Genomic DNA, 14,923 nt, shown 5'->3' on the forward strand with positions numbered 1-14,923 from the left:
CCTCTGCAGGCACTTAAGTGTGAATTACAGAGGAACTATGTAGATGTAGATGTAACATGGCCTCAGCATGTCGTTGGAAGTCACGTGTAGAAATATTGAGTAATGCTGCCTTTGTAGGCATCCATAGTTGTGGAAGTGTTGCCAGTGCAGGATTTTGTGGGTGGACTGACCTCTGGATTACATTCCATAAATGTTTGATGGGATTCATGTCGGGTGATCTGGGTGGCCAAAGCATTCAATCAAATTGTCCAGAATATTCTTCAAACCAATTGTGAACAGCTGTGGCCTGGTGACATGGCGCATTGTCATCCATAAAAGTTCCATCATTGTTTGGGAACATTAAGTCTCCAAGTAGTCGAACATAACCATTTCCAGTCAGTGATTGGTTCAATTGGACCAAAGAATTCAGTCCATTCCATTCACACAGTCCACACCATTAAGAAGCCACCACCAACGTGTACAGTACCGTGTTGACAACCTGGGTCCATGACTTTGTGGGCTCTGCGGCACACTCTAACCCTACTATCAGCTCTTACCAACTGAAATCGGGCCTCATCTGACCAGGCCATGGTATTCCAGTTGTCTAGGGTCAAGCCGATATGGTCATGAGCCCAGGCAAGGCACTGCAGGCAATATAGCAGTTGTGTTGGTGATCTGCTGCCATAGCCCATTAACAACGAATACATTTGTTGTGCATCCCACATTGATTTCTGTTCACACTCTTGACACTGTGGATCTTGGAATATTGAATTCCTTAATGATTTTTAAATTGGAATGTCCCACATCATGAGGCAATAATCACGTTGGAAACCTTTTCTTATGAATCACCTCAGTACAAATGAAAGTTCCGCCAATACACAGCCTTTTTATACCTTGTGTATGTGATAGTACCACCATCTGTATATGTGCATATTGCTATCCCATGTCTTTTGTCACCTCAGCGTAATTCCTTTTATTAATACCTCATGCCAAATAGTTGCTATTCCAGATAGAGATGTTTGTATGTAACAGTGATGTGTTGGCACGTAAAAATTCTTGTCAAGTTATATTCATAAATACTTGTAGAATTTGTCAGCTTGCAAACAGTTGAATTTACAGGCCAGGTGGTAGGACCAGTAGCAACAGCACTTCTCCGTTCTTTTTAACTTGCACCTCTCAGCTTTTATTGACTGTCACTGGAAGCATTTCTCATTTGTGCAGGGAAGCTGCATTGGGAATGGTTAGATAGTCCTGCTTGGAGCAAATTTGTTGCTTCCACATTATCTTCAGAAGATGCTTGGGCTTGTTTTCACAATTGTAGTAAATAAACATTCTCTTAATGCGTATGTTAATAAATTTTTCACTGGGTGAGGTGGCACAGTGGATAGCACACTGTACTCTCATTTGGGAGGACGATGGTTCAAACCCACGCCCAGCCATCATGATTTAGATTTTCCATGATTTCCCTAAATTTCTTCAGGTGAATTCTGGGATGGGTCCTTTGAAAGCGCGTGGCTGACTTCCTTCCCTAATCAGATGGGACTGATCATCTCACTTTTTTGGTCCCCTCCCCCAAACCAACCAACCACTAAATTTTTCCTTGTATTCTTGAAGTTGTGAATCATTGTAGTACCATTTCTACACATTATGTGGAGTATATATCACTTTTTCAAACCAACAGCTCAATTCATGGAATCAATACTAGAAATAAGAATAATCTTCACAAGGATTTAAAGTCACTTAGTCTTGTACAAAAGGGTGTGCATTATTCAGGAATACACATTTTCAATAACTTGCCAGCAGCCATAAAAAGCTTAACAACCAATGAAATTCAGTTTAAGAGAAGCCTAAAGGATTTATTGGTGGCCAACTCCTTCTACTCCATTGATGAATTTCTTAGTAAAACCAACTGATTTGTATATAGGTACAACATAACTTCTGCACAATTTCAGTGCAGTAATGTGTTCATTGAAAATTTGTGTGTGTGTGTGTGTAAGTATAATCTAACTTCTGCACCATTTCAGTGCAGTAATGTGTTCATTGTAAATAAGTATTACAGTAGTTGTATTACATGTTTATTACCTTATAAATAAATAAAACACTTTTTTATTTTAAATTCAGTGCATTAGTATTTGTAAAATGACTCTTAGTGTTCATTAAAATATGACGATCGTTCCACTTGGGACCTGTGGAATGGTACATTAGCTTACTTGTTTTAGTTGTAAATATTTGTCGTGTATTGTTGTTTTTCTGACATGTTCCACATCCTGGAGGACCTCCTCACTACGGATCAATTGGAATGAAAGTAAATCTAATCTAATCTAATATAATATGAGTAGTCTTTATCATGCAAACCTTCTGTCAAAGGTCTCTCACAGAAGAAATTTCTTCTGTGAAAGATCTTCAACAAACGGTCTGTACAATAAGCCTACTCATATTATACCCCACATAATGTATAGAAGTGGTATTACAATGATTGAAAACTTCAGGAATACGGGGAAACATTTTTTAATGTAAGCATTAAGAGAATGTTTATTTATTACTGTTGTGAGAACAAGTCCAAGCATCGTCTGAATATATTGTGGAAGCAGTTGATTTGTTCCAAGTGGTACTCTGTATCTTTCCCGATGTATACCTTTGTGTATACATGTGAGGGAAAAGGGGGATGGAGAGAGAGAGAGAGAGAGAGAGAGAGAGAGAGAGAGAGAGAGAGAGAGAGAGAGATCACTCTCTTTCTCTGTTTTAATAAGGGTTTACTATAGTTCTCATCCCATTTAGTAGTACTGATAATTTTCACTATGTTCATGTTCTTATAACATATCCGTCTAACTTTTCTGTTTATTACACCACTAAGTTGGCCAAAATAGTTAAATTATCTACAGTAAGTTAACATAATGTTTAAATAGATTGAGCTTTGATTTTTTCAAATTTACTGTATTAGATGGTATCGTGCATCATATAGTGTTGTGCATTTAAAGATAATTCAGTCTGTTAATGTACAATAAACATTTTTCCATGTTACAGTTGTGGTGCCATAGTTATTGGAAAATTTTTGCAAAGAGTAATTCTATAATGAAAAATCCTATAATGCTAGTTTTTACTGTTACATTCTTGGCAGCATTTCGTAGGATTGGTGTATTTTTATGGGTTTATCTAGAGGGGGGGGGGGGGGACCTTGCCTGAAAACACCTTTTAGTTAACTAGAGAGCAACATTTTCTTCCTTTAATTATAAGAAAAAGTGGAGAAATGTCTGTCTCCCTTTGTTAAAACTACATTGCTCCTGTAAATCACAAACCACTGTTAATTACAGCACTTTCTTAAATTTTACACTAACTTTTGGCATCAAAGTGATACTCCTTTTTCCAGTTAATGCAAGGACACCACATTGTGCAAGGTGACATGTCAGTTAAGATACATGAGGAACTGGTTCAAAATAGCAGTTGGCTTCCCAGATTTAACTTTCCTGCAGTTTCCCTAAATTACTTCAGGTTAATATACTGATACAAAAATTAATCTTTCTCTCTGCTGTCGTGTCATATAAAACTTTGCCAGATTAAAACTGTGTCCCAGACAGTGATTCAACTCGGACCCTTGCCTTTTGCGGGTAATGTTGTTACAGATTGAGCTATCCAGGCACGACTCACGACCTGCTCTTACAGCTTCAATTCTGCCTGTGCCTGAAGTTTCACCAGACTGATTGCAGCCATGAGTCCATGCCCAGTTCATTCTTGTGTTCTTAACTGGTGCTCTGTCTTCAATAAACTTGCTGTAAGTGGCCAGTAAACTCTCTCAGAAAAGAAGGATTACTTAATACAGTAATGGTGTAGATGTCAGATTAAAAGTATTCAGAACATGATTCAATTGAAGAATTTGTGTAAGTGCTATGTTCTGAACTTTTTAAAGTCTACATTGCTCAAGCCATTTTCACAAGGGGTATGAACTCCAGTGTCCCAACTTGGCTAGTGTAGAAACAGATAATAACTGTAAGTGCAACACTGCCCAGAGATAGTTGTTGGTGACATTTGACATGCAAATCATGAATAAAAATTTGTTTAAAAAATGGAAATATGTGAAATAGCTGCATTAACTTTCAGTGATTATGGAAGATAGAGAAAATCCTGAAAATGCAGAAGCATTAAGGGATCCATGAGTGCTAGGAGTGCTGTATAGTTAAGAAGGCAGGGAAGATGCACATTAGCAAGAGGGGAAAATACTGTTGTTACGCTGCAGGGTGGAGAAGATGCACATTGGCAAGAGGGAGAACACTATGTTACACTGCAGGTAGTAGTGGTACTCTTTTGTTCTGTTTTTCTATATGTAACTGAGTGTGCTTTGAACATTCAGTGGCAGTTTTCACTTTCGTGTTTGTGTGTTGGTGACTATATTGTTCTCGTAGCATTTGTTACAGGTGACTGACTAGAGAGCACAAAATGTTACACTAACAAGCTAGAACTGTAGGGTCATTCCACATCAAGTGACCAATTTTAGAAATCATTCCCATGTGACTATCTCCAATTTGAATAAAATTTTGTGCAGATATTTCCTGTAGAATAAAACAAATATCTATGAAATTTTATTTCAAAATAAAAAGAGTCAAGGTTTTAGGAGGCTTTCTGTGGATGACTTGATGAAATTGTTCGGTTTCAAAAGGTAATTATCAAAATCTTTGTATCCATTGAGGACATCTCCAGCATTGGAAGATGAAACATTAGGCACAGAAACATGCCTTAGACCACAGCCTAATACCCATACAGCTAAAAAATTGCCAAGAATGGCTAAAAATATTATGCAAGGTCTATGACATATTTGGCCAAGTTGAAGTCAGCTGAAAATCACAACTAGTTGTGGCGTAAGCGGTGTACTGTAATTGGAATAGATACACAGTGTTTTGGGTTCTTCACACTTAAAATTTCAAGGTTGTGTCATTCACCATTTTCTTGCCATGCTAAGTCAAAGTTGGAAAAAATCACTCGTGACAATTGCTCATTCACTTTGTGACTACGATGAGTTTTGGACAAACAATTTGTTAAGAATTGTACCAAACTGCAGCAGTTATTTGTGAGTATTCTAGAAGTTGTTGTTATGTAAGCATACTATCAGAAACGTTGTGTGTCAAATTTGCATGTACTTTTAATGGTGATATTTAGCAATGCAACATCAATTTCTTTGTTCTTCTTTCATTGGAAAGAGCAGGCTAATGTGCACTGTGTTTTAAGTTTTAATGTTGTTGGTAACCACCAAAAATTATAACCCTAACAACCAGACTGCCACCAATAATTAAAACGCAACATGGGTAAGTTGGTATGTTCCTGGACACAACTGTGTAGATGTACCACCAATGGTTAAAACACAGCATGGGTTAGTATTGGTCAAGAAGCAACCATGTAGGTATGTCTAGTACTTGAAGGAGTACTTTTGTATAATTATCTATTGATGGGTGATAACCTGTTGTCCTTTTTTAATTATAACCAAGAAATTTGCAACTTTGTAGTCCACAGACACACACAGCCATTTGTTGCCAAGTTAGTTGTCAAGTATGCGCTAAAAGTAGAAATGTTTACTTACAAGACAGCTTCAAGGTGTCTCATTAAATTATTTTGCTTGTGACATTTGGATGCATGTGCCGGACTTGGCGTACCATTTTACACAAATGGTTATTCAGAGTGCATCAAACCATTTTTAATAATTCTGAAGAAGGGCTTACATCACTGTCCCAATTCCAGTATGAACAACAAAGACTGCTGAAACCACACTCTGCTTATGACACGTTGAAACAGATTCAATGATTCCCTTCTATCATGATGCCTTGATTCATAGATTGAGTTCTTAGAAAAGTGCAGCTGCTCTTTTCTTTTCTTTTTTTTTTCCTTTTTTTTTCTTTTTTATTTATTTATTTTTTTTTTTTTTTTGCAAAAACAATTTGCGTCATTAAAAGGACTTATGTGCTCTTAATGAAGAAAATGAAACTGAATTAAAAAAATCTCACAAACTGTGGGTTTTTTACAATGCCAAAAACTGTACTCAGTGTTCCAGATGAGGTTCACAAGGAACTTGCTGCTCTGTTGTCTTTGGATGATTCAGATACTGATGGTGGTGAACAAATGGAATGTACAAAAAGGGTCAACACAAGTTCTTAAGTCTTGACCATACTGCTCTAAAATGTCAAAGTCTCAATATAAGATTCACAAGGCTACATATTCAGTGTGTATTCTAAAGGGCAATAACCAACTACAGAAAACTTACCAGAATGAGATTTTCACTCTGCAGCGGAGTGTGCGCTGATATGAAACTTCCTGGAAGATTAAAAGGCAAAGGTCCCGAGTTCGAGTCTCGGTCGGGCACACAGTTTTAATCTGCCAGGAAGTTTCATATCAGCGCACACTCCGCTGCAGAGTGAAAATCTCATTCTGGGAACATCCCCCACGCTGTGGCTAAGCCATGTCTCCGCAATATCCTTTCTTTCAGGAGTGCTAGTTCTGCAAGGTTCGCAGGAGAGCTTCTGTAAAGTTTGGAAGGTAGGAGACGAGGTACTGGCAGAAGTAAAGCTGTGGGTACCGGGCGTGAGTCGTGCTTCGGTAGCTCAAATGGTAGAGCACTTGCCCGCGTAAGGCAAAGGTCCCGAGTTCGAGTCTGGGTCGGGCACACAGTTTTAATTTACAGAAAACTTAGTTTTGCATATGAATGAAGCTGTGAATTTTAATGAATATCAATATAAAATTTACAAATATTAAAGGATATGGGCTGCTGGCTTGATTAAATGACTGATGGCAGGAAATTACTTTTAAAGAGAAGTGATATTGTGTCTGCAAACAAGAATAAAAGAGATCTGAGACAGGAAACAGTGGAACACTGTACATTAGTTACATTCAGAAAATATATGTAAGCAAGGATCATGAAACATCAGTGTGATAGAAAATTAGTGACAGGAGTGGTAGTCTGAAAATTATAGTAGGTAAAGGAGCTTATCTTATTATCATTGATGCACAATCAGCAGGTACTGTTCTGATTCCATGAGTAAGCTTCCATTTAAGGCATCAGTGCTGAAAATCTAAAGTAGCCATTGTAAAATAATGCACAGTATTTTCAAACACACATTCACAAAACAGTTATTGCTATGCCATCACCAGATTCAGTTACTCTAATGTAGAATGCCAGTATGAACTTATATAGAAAACTAACAAAGCCCCTACTATGCATACCAGGAAATCCAATAGTATCACACTGCTTATTGAGCGATGGTATGCCCCCAAATTGTCATAAACCAGAGTAGAATTGCTGCTTGTCAGTGCCTTAAAGCTCGTGATCTGTTCTAATGAAATAAATGAGATCACGAAACAAAATGGGCATTAAGTTATTAAACTGGCAGTGCACGATTGTCGCATCTATCTCGTGGATGAAGTATAAGTGCAGGAAAAACCATATGACCTGCTGAAACACTGTTCATTTAAAACTGCAGATATTGAAGCTCACACATATAGCTTGGATGGACTGATAAGATATGCATTCTGAAGATTAATGATGACAAACCAGCAGAGGTTTCATTATAGCTGATGATTGTGAAGCTTCACAAATCAGAATTCTCTCTCTCTTGAACAGGATTATGTACTAAACTAATTATTGACTTGTCTGTGTGGCTGTTATCATTGCATTGCCAGTTATTTGTGGCTAAGAATCTCCAACTTTGGAATAGTGATATGCAGTTCTGTGTTTTATTTAGAACCAAATAGTTATCTGCAATAGCTGTCATTGGAGAGTGCGCCAGAATAATTTTTTACATTTTGCAAAATCAATGATTTCTGATTTCATAGACTGGGCAAGTAAAAGTCCATTTATACTCTATAGATTACTAAGGTTCATTTGAATATATAAATCACTGACATATGATTAACAAATATGATTATTTTCAAATAAATTACTGTAAGGTTGCTACCATGAACAAAGTTTGCCTTTGCTTTGGCCCACATATATTTCATAGTTATTTCAAACTAATCACTGACTCTCTCAAATAATTACTTCCACATTTTTTGTTTGTATGACTGTCTGCCTTGATTGGTTGATGTGTTCTGTACTAAAAACTGTCATCTGCAAATTTTATTTAGCTAAGATGCTATTACAAATTTCTCATTGCTGTTGTCTTTGGTCATCCATCACTTTCTTAGTTTTCACGTTTGAAAATAATTTCGAAGAGTGTTCTTCTTGTTGCCATCTCCAGTGGTTTTGTCATGGTGGCAGACAATTACTGTAGTGTATTCTTTGCTAAATGCTCAGTCGTATTACACTAATTAAAACCTGTTACTGCATTTTAATTCAAAAAAGTTCTGTCCTACCGCAGCAACGAACTTGTTCTTATATCTCTACACTCCTGAACATATGAAATTGATGCACTATACTAAAGCATTTCATTGTTCAATTATACTTTTTTAAAAAAGTCTGTGAATCAGTCCATCTTAAAGCATCCATTTGCCACAATGTCACTGTACTACTCAAGTTCTACAGCTGCTATCAGCCTGCTGTTACACAACTTCTGAAGGTTATATTATGAGGACAAAATGAATAAAGTCTCCTCAGATCCTGCACAATTTGCATACAAAAGAGTGATGCTTTAACTGATGAAATTTACATGTCTGAGAAAGTCATAAAAGAAAGAAAGAAAGAAAAGGAAATGGTGATATCTGTAGTAGAAAGAATGACAATGTGACAGATATTTGTTGTAGCTGTGTAAAGAAGTCAGTTTAATGATAGAATGGAAGACTGTAACAGTACTGCACAAATGCTGAATAGGTCACTTAGTAAAATGTCATAAACTAGTGAATGAATGGCTTTAACATTAACAATATTATGAGAAGGAAAGTTGCTACTAACCATATAGCGGAGATGCTGTGTCGCAAATAGGCACAACAGAAAGACTCTCACAATTATAGCTTTCAGCCATTAAGGCCTTCGTCAACAACAGACACACATACGCACACGCATACACACTCACGCAAACGCAACTTAAACACACGACTGCAGTCTCAGGCAACTGTTGATGAAAGCCTTAATGGCCGAAAGCTATAATTGTGATAGTCTTTTTGTTGTGCCAGTCTGCGACTCAGCATCTCCACTGTATGGTGAGTAGTAACGTTCCTTCTCATGATATTGTTACAGTCCATCCTGGATTTTCCATTTTTGACTTTAATATTATGTATTTTGGGATAACTTGTCATCAGATAGCAGGTACGTCAGGATGTACAGATGAACTGAAGTTGTATGTTACATACATGACTGTCAGACGTAGCATCAGCTGATGATGTTTTAGTAAGTGACATCTTCAGCATTTGTGCAGTACTATTCCAATTATATAATATGGTTGCATGTTTCCTGTAAGACTTCTTGTCGAATCCCAGAGAATGGAAGATACTAGGCAGCTGTACTTGGAAACAAACACTAAAACAATGATGATACTTGCACAAAAATCATAAAATTTTTTAATTATTATATTTGTAGTGCTGGAATACATTGAAATCGCCATGTAACAGTTTCGTGGCATGTGGCTAGAGGAACTAAAACAAAGTGGTATGGGTTGTTTCCACTATATCAGTGAGCTACATCATTTTGTTTTGGCTGCTCTAGTGACATGGTACGGTACTGCCATGTAGGTATTTCGACATGTGCCAGGACTGTAGACATGTACTTCTCAGATTTTTCTTCTGTTGATCTCATTGGGGATCTTATACTCATCAGCACACTTAAAATTTTAACCGACCCTCACATAATCAGTGATGGCAGCATTTTACATTGGATGGCTGGCCATACCATAGTATTTCTCTGCTTGTGGTAGTGAACTGGAAACGGACATGTGAAGCAGCTTTTGTATATGTTTTAAGTGATTTTATTTTTGATCTTGACCTCCACACCAATTCCGTGTCATCTTGATTGTGTGGGCATTTATGCTTATATACATGCATATTGTGATTTATTTGGTAGTACAACATGGTGTGGTTGTGAATTTATGGAAAAACATTAAATTAAAACACAGTACCTTATTTCTTCTCTCCCACTGAGCGAGTTGGTGCTTTCATTAACACGCTGGACTCTCATTTGGAAGGATGGCATTTCAAATCTTGATCCAGCCACCTTGATTCAGGTTTCCCTAAATCATTTGAGGCAAATGCTAGCATGTTTCCTCTGAAAAGCACATATTTGATTTCCTTCTCCATTCTTCACTAATGCAAGCTTGTGTGTGCTCTGTCTCCCAATGACCTTGTTTGCAAGATGTTAGACCCCAGTCCTCATTCTTCCTTTCTTTTGTTCGCCTCCTATTCTGTCTCAGCCTTCCTGTATTTCTCTGTGGTATGTAAATGTGTTTGTTCAGAAACAGAGTTTGTGATACTGTTTATTGTCTTATGATTGAGGAGGAAATAATTTTTAGGACACACAAATCTAGAAACTTTCTGGAAATGCTCATAGTATATTTTTTTGTTACAGGAGGGGCAGGTTCAGCAAGTTCCATGTAAAGTGTTTGTTGGACGGTGCACTGAAGATATGCAGTCGGATGACTTGCGTGAGTATTTCTCCAAATTTGGGGAAGTAACTGACGTCTTCATCCCAAAACCATTTCGTGCATTTGCTTTCGTCACCTTCTTGGATCCAGAAGTGGCTCAGAACTTGTGTGGTGAAGACCACATAATCAAAGGAGTCTCGGTACATGTGAGCAACGCGGCACCGAAAACGGATCCAAACGGTCGCTCTTATGGGGGCAGAGGCCTCGGATCTCGGGAGCCGAAGAACTTGGCAGGCCCTTTCGGGGGAGCGGCAGGAGCTGCGCACCACTATCACCATCCTGGCGGTCCGGGAGGAGGTGGTGCAGGTGGTGGCGGATGGAACCGGGCTGGCCCAGGACCAGGAGGCAGGGCTCTAGACATGCCCAATCTCCAAGCATTGGGTATTACAGGACAGGCCGGTGGCCCAGCTGCAGGTGGGGCTGGTCAAAATGTTGCCAATCCACTAGGCATGGGTGCATTGAACCTCGGAGCCGTAACTGTCAATCCTGCACTGGTGGCTGCAGCTCTCAATCAGGCGGGCTGGGGTCTCATAGGCAATTTACAAGGTGGCCAGGCTCCAGGACCTGGGCCAGGGGGTGCCGCAGAGGGAGGCCCGGGTCCGGCAGCATTCGGTCAGCCTGGAGCTCCGGGATTTGCTGGAGCACCAGGTGGACCAGGGCCGGGCCCTGCACCTCAGCAAGGAGCTGCACCCCCTGCTGCAGGAGCGCAAGCTGGAGGTAGTTTTCTCAGTTGGATGAGCCAAGGTACTCCCACTGGGGGAACCGACGCCAGTCAAACTGGCAGTGCTCCTGGTACGAGTACCCCCCAGCAGCCTGGTCCAGCCCCTGGGTCGTGGCCTCAAAGAGGCAACAAGGAAGGCTACCTGAAATATGAATAGGCAGGTAAAAGCAAAGTGGAGAAAAATGTGCTGTCAGGTCCTTAACACTTTCCAACACAAGGACAATGCTTTCTTTATTTACAAAATGCTTTCTTAACTGATGTGAATCATTTTATATTCTTAAGGTAAGTCATGTCATTCTGAAAAGTGCTTGCCCACTTTGGTCATTGGTGCTTCTGTGACTGCCGCGAAATTTTAGACTTGTGCTTCCTAGGTTTTTCATCTGAAGTCATGCCAGTTATTTCTGATTACTAAGATAGATACTGAACATAGGAAAACCTATATTTGTGAAATACAACATTTAAATGTGCATCTCAGACCTCTGAAAGAAAAGTCATTTATCCAGCACAATTGAAGTAAGATGATTGTGTTTGTATTCAGTGTCCAGAATCCCAAAAATATTCTTCCTCTCCCTCAAATCTTTCTACTGTCATCATCATCAGTAAAGATAGGGAACTCGTAGCACAGTGTGACATTGTTAATACTTTGTAGTATGAAGTGAACATGGGTTTATGAAATCGAGTGTTGGCAGAATTATAAAATTTTTAACTTTCTGTGCTCAGAAAAGTTTTGTTCTTTCTGTTTGTAGAACCTTGCCATTTTGTAATGGATATCAGGTCAGTCCTTGTTTTAATTGTTAAAATTTTGATAACTTTTGTTCATGCATTACTTCATCTCAGTACTGGCATCAGGTAATCACGAATTGAGCTGAATAGCTTATATATGTACATGCTTCACAGAGGGTTTCTTGTTTTGTTGAGTTCAGTGTTGGGTCAGATTTTTGTTTCTCCTTTGGTAAACTTATTTCTGAAACTTACACAATAATTCTGCATCTGACTTTGTATGTACATCTGACGATAAAATGAGTTCCCATGAGATGTATTGTGAGTAACAGAAATCTCAACAAGCTGATTATTTCTCATTTCACTTAGTTACTTTGTTTCCAGAATTTTGATCACTATAATACATAATATGGTCTTTTAGAATTACTTGTAGCCAATGTAGTCATTTGTGATATTTCATCAGAAATGAAGGCAGAGGGATTAAAAATGACATCATGTAAGAAGTGTGTTGATATCAAGTTGTAGTAATTACTTTGCAGACTGTTTTATGTAAATTACTAATATTTTGTAAACTGTAGTTGACTTTCACTCTGAATTTCCATTGATAGTGTATATATTTCAACCTATTCCTAATATTGTCAACAAGAAATGGATCATTTTGCTCGAGAAATTGAGGAAATTAAGTTTTCTTATCATATATTTTTATAATTAAATGACAGCATTATAAAAATATCGCGATAGATATTTTATATGATTACTAATTACAGTTTACTTCTTGTTAAAGACTTCAGTTCATTAGCCTTACGGCTTCCTCTTTCTCTATATTACAGTCTCTCAAAAATGTCTACAGTTGCCATGTTTTAAAATCAAAGCACAAAATAAAAATTATAGGCCATTATTTGTTTTCACACTTGTATGACATTTGAATGCAAATGGCCATGTAGTGTGCTGGGCCAATGGAATTAATGATAAGGTCTATCATTGGCAACATAATGTGTCTCAGTTATATGCTGCGGGCAAGGGGGTGGGGTGTAAAGTGTTAGCAAGGCAAAATTATCAAACTGAGAGAAGAATGTAGAAATAGTATGAAAAATACTGTTGCACTGTTTTGTTTGAATGTTGGAAAAGAAAATACGAATTGAGAAAAAAAAAAACATTACCTCCTCTGTATGTAATATAACTCTCTTTAATTATCTATACAGGGTGGTCAGAAAATGTCTGAAACACTTGTCGTGATGTTGTAGGGCAGATTGTACTGAGACATAAATGTTAAGAAAAAAATGTGATACGTTGCGCCGTTTCCGAGTTATTTAGTGTAGAATTTAGCCAATCGGGGCATCGTGTGCTCACATTCAAGCGGCCTGCCATGGGCGGTGTTGCCCAACAAGTGCTTTGTCTCGTTAGCTGAAACTTGAATTTACGCACGCGACGATCTGATTGGCTAACTTCAATGCTAAATGACTCGGAAACGGCGCAATGTATCGCATTTTTTTTCTTAACATTTATGTCTCAGTACAACTTTCCCTACATCACTACAAGCGTTTCAGACATTTTCTGACCACCCTGTATATCGGACAGGTAGTACAAGTGAGGGATGTATAGGAAGAGGGATATATTCTGGACACTGGAAGCATATGTACCTTAGATCAGAGAACCCTTCCCCACTCTCTCTCTCTCTCTCTCTCTCTCTCTCTCTCTCTCTCTCTCTCTCTCTCTCTCCCCTTCTCCCTCCCCCACTTCCCCCTCCCACCACCAACCCATTTCCCACTTGTCTTTCCTCTCTTCAGTCTCCCATCTCCAGCACTCTCAGCCTCTCCCTCATTCCTTCTGACCATGTTGTAAGTCCTGTGACTGGCTTGACTGAAATTTGTTTAGGTCAGTTTATCATATATTCTGGTCATTTAATATTGTCTGTCTGTTAATTCCAGTCTGACTAATTGACCTCTCCCTCATAGTATTGGGAATGAACTCAAGTGTGTTATGAGTCTAATGTGGCAATAACGGTTGCTGTAAAGATGATATTAATTAGGTGTTCAGAGTGGTTCCCATTCCCCAATCCTCCTCCTCTCCCCCCCCCCCCCCCCTCCCATAAACTACTTTATGAGCTGTGCAGTGACTGGTGATAATTGCTGTGGTTATTTTGTATTAAGAGAGATTGTATATAAGTAAACTGAATATGGTCTTTCAATGTACGATTGCTAGGAAAGGATGCAAAATTCTTTCATGTTTTTACTGCCTTATTGTACTTGTATAGTTACATTTGTTGCATAAAGTTGGAAAGTGTTAACAATTGGTATCTTTGACAGATTTAGTGATGTGCCTAAGAATGTGCACGAAAAAGTGTTTTATTCTGTAGGAGAATGTTGTACTTGCACTTCGTAGCCTAATGTGCCTATCTTTCTCAATCTGCAGCCAGTTTTTCTCCCATTTGTTTTTCACTGTGTAAACTAAACATGCCTCAGGGAAGAAAGGAATCACTCACTTGCAGTTCAATGTGATATGTTTTTTGACAGTTAAAGAAATATAAGACTGCAGAGCAGCCTAGTTATCAGTGTTTTGTTATTACTATTAATAATATTATTATTTGTATTATTACAGTAACATTATTTGAACTTAATAGAAGTATTTCTACTGTGAGAATGGTTTTGTTCGAGGAAGGAATTTAATTTCCTTTTATTTTATTTTTTTCTGTTTAAAAAAAAAATCTGGTTTCAGAATGGAAAACTTGACAAAATAAGCTGATCTTTTGCTGTTATCTTATGGATGATGTATTGTGTGCTGACAGAAACTATTTTTAAAGGCATCACTATATGTGCAAAATGTTTTTGTGCTCAAGGAGACTATATTGTTAAACTAATTGATGTGTTTATTTGTAATCCAGAAATAACTAAAACAGTGTGCAAATTAATGTGATACAAAGGTAAATGATGAGAATTTACTAGACTGGAGAGAACTGTTA

General features: G+C 38.2%; 1 protein-coding gene across 2 annotated transcripts in view; it reads left to right on the forward strand.

The window, feature by feature from the left end:
• Window positions 1–14,048, forward strand: part of LOC126184886 (TAR DNA-binding protein 43-like) — a 75,751-nt gene extending 61,703 nt beyond the window's left edge. For both annotated transcript variants that reach the window (XM_049927513.1, XM_049927514.1), the window contains one exon: window positions 10,448–14,048. In XM_049927513.1, the coding sequence (XP_049783470.1) occupies window positions 10,448–11,401 (954 nt within the window). In that variant the 3' untranslated portion in view covers window positions 11,402–14,048. The remainder of the gene's footprint in view (window positions 1–10,447) is intronic.
• Window positions 14,049–14,923: the final 875 nt, after the last annotated feature.

The sequence above is a fragment of the Schistocerca cancellata genome, chromosome 4 (assembly GCF_023864275.1).
Source record: "Schistocerca cancellata isolate TAMUIC-IGC-003103 chromosome 4, iqSchCanc2.1, whole genome shotgun sequence".
Lineage (NCBI taxonomy): Eukaryota > Metazoa > Arthropoda > Insecta > Orthoptera > Acrididae > Schistocerca > Schistocerca cancellata.